We start from the raw sequence: 16,270 nt of genomic DNA on the forward strand, positions 1-16,270 counted from the left end.
TGGGCCCTCTGTCCTTACACAAAATTACAGGACTGCTTTGAAGGCAGGTGAAGGTATACAAAATAATGAAATTGTTGTCAGATACACATTGTTTATAGGTGTAAGATCCTGCAATTATAATCATACATGGAGTAAAAACTGTAAATTAGAATGGAACTTTATGGGAAACAATTGCTGCAAGGTGTTAATTTTCCATCAGCAAGAGTTACACAATCTGATACATGTTTTTCAATGTATTTTACATGTTAGTGTTCTGTTGTATCATAGGTCATCCCCAGTACCGGTCACTGATGGCAGCTTTGACTGGGGCACCAGCAGAGGAGAATGAAGGACTGGGGCCAGAGCCTCTGACATACCGCTTGGTGCGTGCACTCTGCCCCTCAGCACATCCTGGACAGGCCATCTGCTCTCCATACATCCCTTCTGTTTGTAAGCAGCCTGTCTTTCATTACTTTTCCCTTTGCTCACCTAAATCAGTTTGATGTGACAGTTTTGCTGTATGAGACAACTGAAATGGATAAAGGATATAGAGAAATTAGATCTTTTTGCTAGATATTAAGGGTTCACAAGTTGTTGTACATATTGGCCTACTGTTCATCTTGCCCTTGTCATCATTGTCATTACTGTTAATGTTACCATTACCATTGTATCACTACCCTTAAGCATGAATTTTCACTGTGTAGAGGGTATTCTCTGGTTATATTTTATCTCCAAAGTTGGAGCAGATAATGCCCATGTGAACGGTAAATTTATACTATTCCACAGGCACCTGCTTAAGACATTTTCTATTCATGTTACATGTAAGTAACAAAAAGGTTTTCTGTCTTTCTGTCATTGGTTTAATTTCACCTCAGGCATACCAAAACTCTTCAAATTACATGTTCTGCAGACATCGCCATAAAATATAGGTGATTTAAAAAAGGAAGAACAGGTCTGAGTTGTTTATTACAGAAAATCTCTGAAAGATAGAAACACTGGATAGAGGAAGATTCAAAGTTTTACATTCGTACCAACACTGTACCATACACTCAACACAAGCACCAAGTGTTACTCGAGGAACATCAGAATGGTTGATCATTTCATTCTACATGTGAATCAACAGGTCCCTTTTTATTGAATTGACAGCTTCCACAATTCAGTTTCTCAGCTGTTGAAGAGTAGCTTCCATAGGTGGGATAAAGACTCTGTCTTTCATGTACCCCCACCAAAAAACTGCAACTTTTAAGGCTTCATATGCAGGTGTCATTTCAGAACATGCAGCATCATTGTTTAAGGAAGCTGAAGTTCCTGGCTTGCCCACCTTGTTGACTTTCGAGAACTTCATTTGGACACATCTCAGATACATTCGACGTTTTGACCAGATGTGCTTGGCTGATCAGTGTTCTTCAATTTGCACATGTAAGGTTGAGAGGACACTCATATCAGTTTCGTGATGAATGATGAAATTGTTTTGAAATTCCATGACAAGTGGCTATGGGTACATTTGCTATTAGTAAATATCCATTATATGTTGTGGCTTTCCTCAAACTTATACTGAATTGCTTGCAAGATCAGTTCAGCTTCCAAATTTTTTTCCCCCTAAGGAGGGGGTAGTAGCTGGCTTTCTCTGTCCCTCTTGCTGAGTATGCCTTTGCCTGAAACATTCTGCTTTCTATAGGAATTTGATGATCTCATTTCTGAGGTAGAGATTTTTCCTCTATATGTTCACAATTGTTTCCAGGCAGCTAAAGACCTTTGAACATATGCAGTAAATTTTGAATGTCTTAAGGAGCAAAACATAAGGAATGGAGTCAACAGCCCTGGTGTACGCAATATTAAAAGTATACAAATTCTAACCTGAGTCTGTTTCAAGATGGTACAATCAATATAGAGTTGATATTTATAATTCATGTGTACTCCACTCCACATGGTCTGAAACACCATTTCACTTCTTTTCTTCTTGTCCTCCTCCAGTGACTGTAGATGCTGTCACATATTGCAGGTGTTATCAGTTTGTGTACAACAAGAGATACGTTATTAGTCAACAGTTGTTAAAGTTCGCAGTAGTGCCATTTTTATCTGATAAATATGAATTACATTTGATTAAGTAATTTAATTTTGGAAGGACCTTTTATTGCTTCTGTGGGGCATTCCACTAGTGCTACGGCTCCATATGACAATTTTGTATTTTACCTGGGCCTGGTGCCTTCCAGTTATACAACTTTTTTGCTGCTTTTAAAGATATCAACAGTAGTGATTCTTCCAGTCATGTGCATCTGTCTGTCTGTCTACAATGATCTATGAATTATCTGTCCCAGCATCACATAATCTCTCCCATAGTATGTTGGAATGGTCTGAGGAATATTAAGGTGCTCGTGTAGTGCCCCATTCCCCAATGTCACCTGTCCTCAGTCTTACTGGCTACATCTGGAATGCTGAATGCCATCAAGCATGATGTTGGCTCCAACAAATCTCCTCAAGTTGTGGACCACAGTGAAGCAGTAATATCTCAGGATGTCTGCCATTACTTTTGCTATCTTTTGGAGTCCATGGAATGACATCATGCCAGGGGGTACTACACTCCAAAAGGTAGGTGTCAATATGGTACAAAATTCAAGCAGTGGCCCTCAGCCTCTACAATATGACAAAACCTGTGACATCTCAATTTGATGGATGTTAGTGAAATACTGACATTGTAAAAGCAAGGGTAGCCACCAATGATTCACAATTCAGGCATGCCAGCACAGTGGCAGAGATCCTTCTTCTCATGCTATTAAGTTGAAATATGGAAGAATTTTAACCAGACACAGTGAATGTGTAAAAATGATCATTTCAAAACTGCCTCATAAAATTAAGTAATACCAGTTTGATGTTCATTTGTGAATTCTCAGTGGATCATTCTATACCTGTTAATTAAGGTGATTCATTCTGTACTTTTGTTGGTGACTCTTACAGGCCACAGGGCAGAAATTCAACATTTGTAGCTTGGACTCAAATTGAACTAGCAGCACTGAATGAAATGCCTTGTAATGGTAGAGTGCAGAAAAAAGGGTAGCAGCATCTTGGAGAAGCCTCTCCATGGACATATAGACTCTTATACACTTCCTCACCAGTAGATATACTCCCCAACTATATGTGTGATCAATGAATGGCAAGAGTGAAATCATGATGAACTCTGAAATTCACCAGCACAAACCAGAAGTAAAAAGAGTTACTGTATGTTCTATACCTCCATATCTAGGGCTCATAACATGGTTTTATACTCTGGTGCAAAAGTCTGCAACAGGTTGCCAGTTGACTTCAGATAGTAAACTGAATATTCCAGATATTCAAAAACAGAGAAAAAATACCTTTTTTACCACTACTACTACAAATTAATAACAATATTTGGTCTAAGGGATATATTATCTGCAAAACTATATTTCTGATATTAAACAGCTCTTAACTTTTCCAGTGTACAAAAAGCCAAAAGGAAGCTGTGTGTGTTACACAAATGCTTTGTTAGAAGTCTTTAACATAACTAGCAGTTGAGTAGTATAAGTGAAGAAGCAGGGGCTGTCTCCTAAGTGGGTGTTTTTTTCTGGTAATTTAGAAATAATTTTCATAATTATCAATGTGGGAAATTAGTACCAATAAGAATTTGTTGTCAGAATACTTTATGTAATAGCCTGCTGTGGGTACTTCTGTCTGTTACTTTTTAACTTGACTTGTTCCACATCCCTGAAAGCTCTTCTTCATTACTGGGCTTATAGAATACAATTTGTAAATGAATGAATGAATGCGTGCATCTGTCACATTTTCAGTGTTGTCCATCATGTTTATTGATGACTGGCACAAGAAATACTACATCTATATCTAGATCCACATTTAGATACATACTTTACATTCAGATTTTTAGGGACAGCTTGCAACAGTTAGACTGGGATGAGGAGTACAGGGAACATGAAGCTAATTTGAAATTTAACCTATTTCATGATACCTTTGTGAGTATATTTTAAACAGTTTCCCTGAGAAAACAGTGAAATATAATTGAAAGAAACCATGTAAAAAGCCATGGCTTACTAAAGGGATAAAAATATCTTGTAATCAGAAAAGGGAAATGTATCTTATAGTTAGGAGGAGTAATGATCCCAAAACAGTAACAATTTGGAATATTGTTAAAAGGGAAACAGGGCAACTGAGAGCACAGGAAGATGAAAAGTTTGTTAAGAAGAAGTCAGAAGTAGAAAACATTTTTAATAACCATTTTTTAAATGTTGTAGAGAAAATAGGATCCAGCTATTCATTAGAATATGCAAGGCAGTATAGAGAAGAGGCAGTACCTATGCAATGTGATAAAATTGAAATTCAACCCACCTCTCCCACTGAAATTAGGAAAATAATAAATTCACTCAAAAGTAAAAGCTGACATAGAATTGATGACATTTCCAACAGAGTACTAAAAGCTTGTTCCCAAGAAATAAGTAGGATTCTCAGCCACATATGTAGTAGCTCACTGAAACAGGGCATTTTTCCAGATAGAGTGAAATACGCTACTGTTAAACCATGTCATAAAAAAGGGGATAGATCTGATGCTAACAACTACTGCCCAGTCTCAGTTCTGACAGTTTTATCTGAAATACTTCAAAAAGCTGTGTATTCAAGAGTAGTGTCACATATTTGTAAAAATGAAGTACTAACAAAATGTCAGTTGGGTTTTCAGAAAGGCTTTTCAACAGAAGATGCTCTATATGCTTTCACTGATCAAAAATTAAATGCATTGAATAACTGAACATCACCCACTGGGATATTTTGTGTTCTCTCAAAGGCTTTTGATTGTGTGAATGATGAAATTCTTCTAGATAAGCTTAAGTATTGTGGTATGAGTCAGACAGTGCACAAATGGTTTAATTCATACTTACCTGGAAGAATGTAGGAAGTTGAAATTAACAGTGCAGATAGTCTGCAAAAACCAGCAGAGTCCTCTAACTGGGGAGATATCAAGAATGGTGTCCCACAGGGTTCAGTCTTGGGTCCCTTATTGTTCTTAATATATATGTTAACGACTTACCACTCTGTATTCACGAAGATGCAAAGCTAGTTCTTTTTGCTGATGATACAAGTATAGTAATCACACCCAAAAAGCAAGAATCAGCTGAGGAAATTGCAAATAATGTCTTTCAGAAAATTATTAAGTGTTTCTCTGCAAATGGACTCTCGCTAAATTTTGAGAAAACGCAGCTTATACAATTCTGTACAGTAAATGGCATAAAACCATTGATAAATATAGACTATGAACAGAAGTCTGTTGCTAAGGCAGAATACTCAAAAGTTTTGGGTGTGTGCATTGATGAGAAAATGAATTGGAAGAAACACATCGATGATCTGCTGAAATGGCTAGGTTTAGCTACTTATGCTATTAGAGTTATTGCAAATTTTGGTGATAAACATATCAGTAAATTAGCCTACTACGCCGATTTTCATTCACTGCTTTCATATAGCATCATATTTCTGGGCCATTCTTCTTTAAGAGAAAAAGTATTCATTGCACAAAAGCGTGTAATCAGAATGACAGCTGAAGCCCACCCAATATCACCTTGCAGACATTTTTTAAGCAACTTGGGATATTCACAGTACCTCACAATACATATATTCACTTATGAAATTTGTCATTAATAACCCATTCCAATTCAAAAATTAACAGCGAAGCAAATAGCTACAACACTAGAAGAAAGGATGCTCTTCACTATTCTGGATTAAATCTCAGTTTGGAACAGAAAGGGGTGAATTATGCTGCCACAAAAATCTTTGGTCATTTGCCAAATAGTATTGAAAGTCTGACAGATAGTCAATCAACATACAAAAGCAAATTAAAAGAATTTCTGAATGACAACTCCTTCTACTCAATAGGTGAATTCTTAGATATGAAGTAGTAACTGTAACAAAAAAAAAAATTAATTATTTTGTGTAAAGAAAACATATGTTAAAGTGACACATTCCACATCATTACAAAATGTTGTACTCATAATCTATGGAACAAGGATTAATGTATGTATGTATACAAGCCACTGCAAGGTGCAGGGCAGAAGGTACCTTTTGCCACTACTAGTCATTTCCCTTCTTGTTCCACTCACAAATGGGATGAGGAAAGAATAACTATCTATATGCTTCCATACATGTCTCTCCTAATTTCTGTTGTCTCATTTTCATGGTCCTTACACAAAATGTTCATTGGTGGCAATAGAATTGTGCTGCAGTCAGCTTCAAATGCGAGTTCTCTAAATTTTTTCCAATGGTATTTCACAAAAAGGAAATCATCTTCCATCCAGAGATTTACATTTGAGTTCAAGAAGTATATCCATATTACTTGCATGTCGACTAGTAACAGATTTGGCAGCACATCTCCAAATTGCTTTGATGTCTTTCTTTAATCTGACGTAGTTGGGATTCCAAATACTCAAGCAGTACTCAAGAATCGGTTGCACTAGTGTTCTACATGCAGTCTCCTTTATAGATGGGCTACACTTCCATGCAGTTCTCCCAAGAAACCAAATCCAACCAATCAGCTTCTCTACTATTGTCCTTGTCCTGTTTCATGCCACTTTGCAATGTTACAGCTAGGTATTTAATCATCGTGACTGTGTCAAGCACCACACTATTAATGCTGTATCAAACATTACAGGATTGTTTTAGCTTCTCATCCACATTAACTTACATTTTTCTCTGTTTACAGCAAGCTTCTATTCATCAAGCTAATTAGAAATTCTGTCAAAGTCATCTTGTATCCTCCTACGGTCACTCACCAATGACACCTTCCCGTACACCACAGCATCATTAGTAAACTGCTGCTCACCCCATATGTCAGACCAGTTGTGTATATAGAGAACAGGAACAGTCCTGTCAACACTTCCCTGGGGCACTCTGGATGGCACCCTTGTCTCTGATGAATACTCACAATCAACAGCAACTTAAGATGTCTTTGAGCTGTTCATATACTATGTGGGAATCTAATCTGTATACTCAGAACTTTGTTAACCATCAGCAGTGGGGCAATATTCAAATACTTTCCAGAAATCTGTAAATAAGGAATTGGCCTGTTCATTCATGGTTTACAGGATACTATGTGAGAAAAGGGCAAGCCGAGTTTTGTACAAATGTTGCTTTTTAATTCCAAGCTGATTAGTGGACGCAAGCAGTTCCATCTCAAGGAAATTTATTATATTCGAACCCAGAATATGAATGAATTCTACAGCAAACTGATGTTAAGTAAATTTGTCTGTAATTTTGCAGGTTCATTCCTTTACCTTTCTTATTTACAAGAGTCACCTGTGCTTTTTCCAGTCACTTTGGACTATGTACTTGGTGAGAGATTCATGACAAATGCAAGCTATGTAAGGAGCCAATGCTGTAGAGCACACTCTGTAAATCCGAGTTGGGATTGCATCCAGACCTGATGCCTTAATCATTTTCAACTCTCTCATTTTTCTTTCTACAGCAGGGATTCCCATTACTATTTCCTCCATAGGGAAGTCTGTATGACTGTAAAATGGTACTATGTCTGTACAATCCTACTGTGTTAATGATTTCTTAGATATGAAATCTGAAACACAAGTTCCTCGTGTGCTGTATTTTATTGTCACACCAGACTAGTCAACAAGTGACCGGACAGAAGCCTTTTTCAAACGTAGTACTTTTATGTAGCACCTGAATTTCCTTGAGTTCTCAACAGAGTAACAATGGAAATTACTGAATGCTTTGTGCATCTATCTTTTTACAGGTGCAAGAATCTGTACTAACTTTAGCCTGTTGACATTTATACATTCTTTTTTGAACTGAGAGTGCAACAATCTCTTCTTCCTCCTCAACATTTTCTGAATTTTAGTATTAAACCACAGAGAATATTTTCATGTTTAATCCACTTACTCAGAACATATGTCTCCAGAGCATGATTTAAGATCAGTTGAAACTTTGCCCATAATTCCTCTATGTCCATCATATCTGAACTAAGCTATGTTCATTCATTGTTTAAGCGGAATGCTACCAACTGCTTATCTGCTATTACTAGCATAAATACTTTCCTAGCCTTCTTGATGGATCTATTAACTTTAGTAACAATCATCACTATAATGACATCACGATCATTGGTCCCTTGTCCTATATTTACATTGTTAGTAAGATCAGACTTTTTTGTAGCTACAAGGTCTAAAATATTTCCACTGCATGTGAGTTGTCAAACTAGCTGCTCAAGACAGTTTTAAGACAGTTTTTGGAAAAGTGTTAAAACTACTTCACAAAACCGTCTATACATAGCACCTACAATGAATCTGTAGATGTCCCAGTCTATACTCACTAGGTTTAATATATCACATTATCTGGGCATTTCCAAGCTACTCAATGTAGACTTTCTTTGAATGAATCTGCAACTGTTACAGCACAATTATGTGGCCAATATAAACAGCCAATAATTAACTTGAGTTCAATGAGGCCTTTTAGTCAAATCCAGATAACTTCCAACCTCAATAGCACAATATTTTCATCGGTAGTAGTAAACATACCCCAATCTTTTGGCATTTTATCTGTATTCGTGATATACATTCCATGCCTCAATATCTGAGAGCTTTCTACATTTGGTTTCAGCCAGCTCTCAGTAATAAGAAAAATTTGAACATGACAACTTTCCTGGCAGGCAGTAAATTCAGGAACCTTGTAACATATACTTCGACAATTTACTGTTAAAATTTTGACAGTTGAAGTGTCTTTACTTTGTGTATGATCCAATTTTGATTTCTGCTTATCGACTGGTGAGTGCTTATCAGAAAACCTAGCCAAGACCCTTGTGCACTCCACAAGTACTACAGTACTCTAGAGGTGCTTCCTTTATGTAGCGCACCCCTGACTTATGAGGTGGAGTGATAGAACTCTCCACCCCAGAACACAGGTTCAGATATCTGCAGCCAAGACCATCACCACACACACACACACACACACACACACACACACACACACACACACACACACACAGAGAGAGAGAGAGAGAGAGAGAGAGAGAGAGAGAGAGAGAGAGAGAGAGAGAAATTAAAAGACTGGGTGTGGTGGAGAAATGACGGCTGTGTAGTGCTGGAATGGGAACAGGGAGGGGGCTGGACGGGTGAGGACAGTGACTAACGAAGATTGAGGCCAGGAAGGTTACAGGAACATAGGATGTATTGCAGGGAAAGTTCCCACCTGCACAATTCAGAAAAGCTGATGTTGGTGGAAAGATCCATATGGCACAGGCTGTGAAGCAGTCATTAAGATGAGGGATATCATGTTTGGCAGCATGTTCAGAAACAGGATGTTCCACTTGTATTTTGGCCGCAGTTTGTCGGTGGCCTTTCATGCGGACAGACGCTTGTTGGTTGTCATGCCTACATAGAATGCAGCACAGTGATTGCAGCTTAGCTTGTAAATCACATGACTGGTTTCACAGGTAACCCTGCCTTTAATGGGATAGGTGATGTTAGTGACCGGACTGGAGTAGGTGGTGGTAGGAGGATGTATGGGACAGGTCTTGCATCTAGGTCTATTACAGGGGTATGAGCCATGAGGTAAGGGATTGGGAGCAGGGGTTGTGAGAGGATGGACGAGTATATTGTGTAGGTTCGGTGGACGGCGGAATACCACGGTAAGAGAGGTGGGAAGGATAGTGGGCAGGACATTTCTCATATCAGGGCACGGCGAGAGGTAATCAAAACCCTGACCCTGGTGGAGAATGTAATTCAGTTGCTCCAGTCCCAGATGGTACTGAGTTATGAGGGGAATGCTCCTCTGTGGCCGGACTGTGGGACTTTGGGAGGTGGTGGGAGACTGGAAAGATAAGGCACAGGAGATTTGTTTTTGTACAAGGATGGTAGAATAATTACGGTCAGTGAAGGCTTCAGTGAGACTCTTGGTATATTTAGAGAGGGACTGCTCATCACTGCAGATGTGACAACCATGGGTGGCTAGTCTGTACGGCAGGCCTTTTTGGTATGGAATGGGTGGCAGCTGTCGAAGTGGAGGTATTGCTGGTGGTTAGTAGGTTTGATATGGACGGAAGTACTGATGTAGCCATCTCTGAGGTGGAGGTCTCCATCTAGGAAGGTGGCTTGCTGGGTTGAGTAGGACCAGGTGAAGCAAATGGGGGAGAAGTTGTTGAGGTTCTGGAGGAATGTGAATAAGGTGTCCTCACCTTCAATCTAGATAGCAAAGGCTTTAAGATCTCTTCGGGTTTGCTGCCGGATCCTAATATCAACTTGACTTGATATTTCGGCGATCCAACTGTTCGCCATCTTCAGGAAATACTGCTTCTGCTGATGAGTCTCGTTGAGAACTGACGCCAGGTTGCAAATTGACATCCTATGTAGGCTACCGTTCAGTACACAGCGCATGCGCCGCCCATCACGGTTTCTGCCTTCCAAACCAGGGAGGTGGCGCCGCCCTTCACTATGGGCGGCGCCACGTCCCTGTTTTGGAAGGCAGAAACCCTGATGGGCGGCCTTCACTAAGGGCGGCCCACCTCCCTGCTTTGGAAGGCAGAAACCGTGATGGGTGGCGCATGTGCTGTGTACTGAACGGAGGCCTATATAGGACGTCAATTTGCAACCTGGCGTCAGTTCTCAATGGGACTCATCAGCAGAAGCAGCATTTCCTGAAGATGGCAAACAGTTGGATCGCTGAAATATCGAGTCAAGTTGATTTTAGAATCCAGCAGCAAACCTGAATAGATTTTCAAGACTTATTACGCTGGGAAAGCCTATGCAATCACATCAAATACCTATACGGGGAGGAGATGGTGAAACTTGTACAGAAGTTAGATAAACTTCAGAGGAAGAAAGGAAAGCTGATGAGTACACTCGCCTTCTTGCTGAGATGCCATGACAAAGGTATTATTCCTAATTTCTCCAGATTTATTCATTTTATTAATAGTAAGAGAGCTAATAGGATTAAGGAATGTGCAAGCCAAGCACTTTTAAGAGAACACATTCGTTTTACCCATAGACAGCTGGATATGGTTTCCAAAGATTTATTTTACTTACATTTGAACTTGTCATCCCAGTTTTCAAGGGATGTTTGGCAGTGGGTTGATGATTCCACGTAGACGCTATCAGATTGGACACATAGGAGTGCCGTTACCAGGCAATCCTCGAAATTTGAAAGGCTTCTTTCTCGTTCTACAGCATCAGAAGTGGATAAACATCGGCGTACTGTGATTAATATCTCTAACAAGGTGTTGGATGGGCCCACAGTGTCGATTTTGGAGAAAAATTTAAATTTTTCGCCCACTCCCAAGAGACTTCCTATCACTGAGTTCATATGCTCTGTAGAACAAGCAGTAAATAGCCCACCCAAGGATCAAGCAGAGGAAATAAGGCAAGAAGTGTCGCACACATTACGTCGGACTCGACCACCGCGGGATAACATCTCTTCCGCAGGGAGAGCAGCCATTCGTTCCCTTAAGAATGATGACGAAGTAGTAGTTTTACCAGCTGACAAGGGGAATGCCGCGGTTGTAATGACACGGGATGATTATGTCGTAAAAATGGATCTACTTCTCAACGTCCCAGCATACAGAAGACTGTCTAATGACCCCACAGAAAGGATCAAACGTAAGACACTTTCACTATTGAAAAAGAGTTCGTTGTCAGATGATTTACGTAAGAAACTTCATCCTGGTGCTGCCGTTCCGCCTAGCTTGTATGGTCTGCCTAAGTTGCATAAGGAAGGGGTTCCTCTACACCCTATTGTTAGTAATTTGGGTGCACCCACTTTCAACCTGGCGAAGTATTTATCATCTGCTCTCAGGCCATTTGTCGGCAGGTATGAACACCATATGTCCAGTTCGGTGTATTTTATTCGATGATTAGGATCTTTGAAGTTGAGTCCTTCAGATCTGTTAGTGAATTTCGATGTGGTATCCCTATTTACACTAGTTCCTCTGGAAGAGTCCCTCAGTTTGATCAGTGAAAACCTGGATGAAGAGCTGGTGAAGCTTTGTCGTCATGTGCTGACCTCCACGTATTTTTTATTTAACAGTAACGTTTTTTAACAGAATGACGGAGTGGCTATGGGTAGTCCTTTGTCACCCATAGTCGCCAGTTTACTTATGGAGGACTTTGAGGCCATGGCACCGAGGACTTCAGCTTTGTAACCAACGTGCTTCTGGAAGTACGTGGACGATACCTTCTTCGTCCGGCCGCATGGACGTGATGCTCTTAACAGATTTTTGGACCATTTCAACTGCCTTCATCCCCATATCAAATTTACTGTGGAGGTTGAAAATGATGGGATGCTTCCATTTTTAGACATAAGGGTTTATAAAAAACCAGATGGAACTTTGGGACACAGTGTTCACCGAAAGCCGACACACACAGATTGGTATCTGCACCCTAAGAGTTGTCATCCACCACACCAACGTAGTGGCGTCCTTAGGACCTTGGAATGGAGAGCATATGCCATTTCCGACACAGACAGCTTAACCCAAGAACTTGAGCATTTGATGACTGTTTTTGAGGAAAATGGATACACCGAGAAACAGATTCGTCAGGCTATGGAGTTTGGACCATCTCCAGAGGTGTACGAAGAGGAACATAAATCTGTGGCCTTTCTTCCATATGCTGCAGGCTTATCATTTAAGATTGAACGAATTTTAAGGAATTTTAACATTAAGAGTGTGTTCCATCCACCTTCTAAGATTAGGGCTCTGCTCGGCTCTGTGAAGGATGATTTGGGACTTAAGAAACCCGGGGTGTACAAAATCCCGTGTCAATGTGGGAAAGCTTACGTAGGCTGTTCTATTCGTACAGTGCATGACAGATGTGTGGAACATCACCGTCACACGAGGCTACAACAGCCGGAAAAATCGGCGGTAGCAGAACACTGCCTAAATGAGGGATGCAAAATGAAATTTGAGGAAACTGTTGTGGTTGCCAACATTTCCGGTTTTTGGAACAGTGTCTATAAAGAGGCGATTGAAATTAGGTTGGCTGATAATTTAATCGACAGAGACAATGGGTTTCCTCTAAGCAAAACATGGAATCCTGTATTATCTCGCATCAAAACTGAATGTTCTTCGGTACGGCCTTGATTGCGATATATCGTTGCCAGCAGTGTTTCACTAAGGGCGGCACCACTTCCCTGTTTTCGAAGGCAGAAACAGTGATGGACGGCACATGTGCCGTGTACTGAACGGTGGCCTATATGGGACGTCAATTTGCAACCTGGCGTCAGTTCTCAACGGGACTCATCAGCAGAAGCAGCATTTCCTGAAGATGGCGAACAGTTGGATTGCCGAAATATCAAGTCAAGTTGATATTACGATCCAGCAGCAAACCTGAAGAGATTTTCAAGACTTATTACGCCAAGGAAGCCTACGTAATCACATAGATAGCAAAGACGTCATCAATGAATCTGAATCAGGTGAGGGATTTAGGATTCTGGGTTTTTAGCAAGGATTCTTCTAGATGGCCCATGAATAGGTTAGCATAGGATGTTAGCATAGGATGGTGCCATGTGTGTGCCCATAGCCGTGCCGCAGATTTGTTTGTAGGTAATTCCTTCAAAGGAGAAGTAATTGTGGGTGAGGATGTAGTTGGTCATGGAGACTAGGAAGAAGGTTGTTGGTTTGGAATCCATAGGGTGTCTGGAAAGCTAGTGTTTGATAGCAGTAAGGCCATGGGCATTAGGAACGTTAGTGTACAGGGATGTGGCATCAACAGTGACGAGCAGGGCACCGTGTGGTAACGGGACAGGAACTGTGGAGAGTCGGTCGAGGAAATGGTTGGTATCTTTTATATAGGAGGATAGGTTCTAGGTAATAGGTTGAAGACATTGGTCTACGAGAGCAGAGATTCTCTCAGTGAGGGCACAGTAATCGGCTACAATGGTGTGTCCTGGGTGGTTGGGTTTATGGAGTTTAGGAAGCATGTAGAAGGTGGGAGTGCAGGGAGTGGTAGGGGTAAGTAGAGATATGGACTCTGGGGAGAGGTTCTGGGATGAGCCTAAGGATTTGAGTAGTGACTGGAGATCCTGCTGGATTACTGGAATGGGATCACTGTGGCACGGTTGGTAGGTGTAAGTATCTGACATCTGATAGAGTCCTTCTGCCATGTAATCTTTGTAGTTCAAAACAATGGTGGTGGAGCCTTTGTCTGCAGGTAGGATTATAAGGTCAGGATCAGTTTTTAGAGGGTGGACTGCGGTTCTTTCTGCGGATGTAAGGTTAGTTTCCATGTTGAGGGATTTGGGGAATGATGGTGAGGCAAGGGTCTAGGTTAAGAAATTCTGGAAAGTTAACAGGGGGTGGTTTGGAGGCAGTGGGGGTGGATCATGGTTGGATGGAGGAGTGAACTGAGTTAGGCAAGGTTCAATATTGGTCTCTGGTTGAGTCTGATTGGTCGGGTTGGTGGCAAAAAAGTGTTTCCACTGTAGGGACCAGGAGAAGGAGAGAAGGTCTTTAGCTAGTCCTGCATGGTTGAATTTGGGATTGGGGAAAAAGGTGAGGCCTTAGGAAAGGTCTGATATTTCTGTGGGACTAAGGCTTCTGGAGAAAAGGTTCATAACTGTGTTTCGGGTCTGTTTAGGTTCTGTGTTGTGTGTGGTGGTGGGAGGGAGTTATGGAGGGTAAGGTAAGTGTAGTAGGTCTGCAAGACAGGGTTTTTCAGCTATGAGGGGTCGTGGGGGAGGTCTGGAGGTTGTTTTAGAAGTGGCGGACAGTGGCACTCTGAGGTGGGAGTAGGAAGTGAGTAGGATTCTCCACCACACCCAGTCTTTTAATTTCTTTTTATTTCTCTCCTTTCTGCTACTTACCCCCTCCCCCTTCTGCACCTTCTCTCCTGCCCTCCATCTAAACTGCAGCACTTCACTGTCTGCCACTCCCACCATACTAGGCCTCCCCCTCTCCGTCCCAACCTCCTCCTTATCCCCACCCAGTCGCCACTCCCATCCTGCATTGGTGCTGCTGCTCACAGTGTAGTTTCAGTTCTCTGAGACAGCAGATGTGTGTGCATGTTGCGTTTGTGTGTGCGTGTGTGTGCATTTGTGTATATGTGTGAACTGCTGACAAAGACCTTAATGGCCGAAAGCTATAATTGTGTGCCTCTTCGTTGTGCCTATCGCAACTCAGCATCTCCGCTATATGGTGAGTGGCAACTTTCCTTCTCTGCTATTGTTACATTCCATACTGGATTTTCCATTGTTTAAATATGTAACTAGTTACTCTTCTGTTGTGTCACCAGCAGAGGCTGGCACCTGACTGAGCTGTGTGCAATCGTAAATGGCCAATCAAAACAAATGATACCTGCACTACAGATTGCATGAATCTACACTTTAAAGTTAGTTCACCCTTTAAACACAAAAATATGCAAGTAATTTAAGAATTAAACTACGAAGTCATGCAGAAAAAGCTTAACGTGTAACTTACTGCTGAGATATTGAAGCAACTGTCCCATTTTTAAATGGAATGAGGTACTACTTTTAATAACATATTGTGGCTCATGAGAAGAGGCATACAGGTATGTGGAACATGTCAATATTTGCAATACAACTCTTCATAAAATTAGCTGAAAATTATGATTAAAAGAAAGTAGGACTAAAACTACATTGTGCACACAAACTTTGGCATTACTGAATACTATGATTTTCCAAAAATATGAAATGTTATAAGGCAGAGGTAAGGGGGAGGGGAGACAGAAGAGAAAGAAAATCCCTGTATTTTTCCCAAAATATCGCATCATATTCCACTGTTAAGATTGACACTTGGATACAGGAATGAGGTATGTTGCACACTGACACCTGCTGGGACATTTTCTTACAGGCCCAGGACCAGTAACTGAGCGATTTGGACCATTCCCAGGACTTACAGAGTTCCAGGACACCATCAGCAGCAATGGCATGCGCATATGGCTATCATCTCAACAGATCCGTGCTGCACGCCCACCCACTTGTGTTTGCCCTCCAGATCCTCAAACTGGCAGCCAACCTATGTGCTGCCAGCCTGAGGGCAAGCAAGGTGTTGCCTGTTAACAGAGGTCTCTAAAGGTTTTGTTTTGTATTTGGTTCTGATTATTTATAATTCTATGCTTTTCAGCACTGAGAAAAAAGTAATTCCTAGAAATTCATTTTTCAGATGTGTTTAATTATATAATAAGTATTATGTTTTAATTTATTCACTATTCACAAAATTTGAATGCTGTGATGTTGAACAGCACTTGCATAATAGCAACGATATCATTTTCGCACATAGCTCTATTTAGACTATTATTATATTTGCAATAATTTAAGTGGATCATCACAA

At 40.7% G+C, this 16,270-nt stretch overlaps 1 protein-coding gene across 1 annotated transcript in view; it reads left to right on the forward strand.

Annotated features, from left to right (window-relative positions):
- LOC124585510 overlaps positions 1-15,999 on the forward strand; it is a 63,850-nt gene extending 47,851 nt beyond the window's left edge. Inside the window, exons 2-3 of the mRNA XM_047131390.1 lie at positions 268-429; positions 15,791-15,999. Coding sequence (XP_046987346.1) covers positions 268-429; positions 15,791-15,999 — 371 coding nt within the window. The remainder of the gene's footprint in view (positions 1-267; positions 430-15,790) is intronic.
- The last annotated feature ends 271 nt before the right edge of the window (positions 16,000-16,270 follow it).

Source organism: Schistocerca americana, chromosome 1, assembly GCF_021461395.2.
Source record: "Schistocerca americana isolate TAMUIC-IGC-003095 chromosome 1, iqSchAmer2.1, whole genome shotgun sequence".
Taxonomy (NCBI): domain Eukaryota; kingdom Metazoa; phylum Arthropoda; class Insecta; order Orthoptera; family Acrididae; genus Schistocerca; species Schistocerca americana.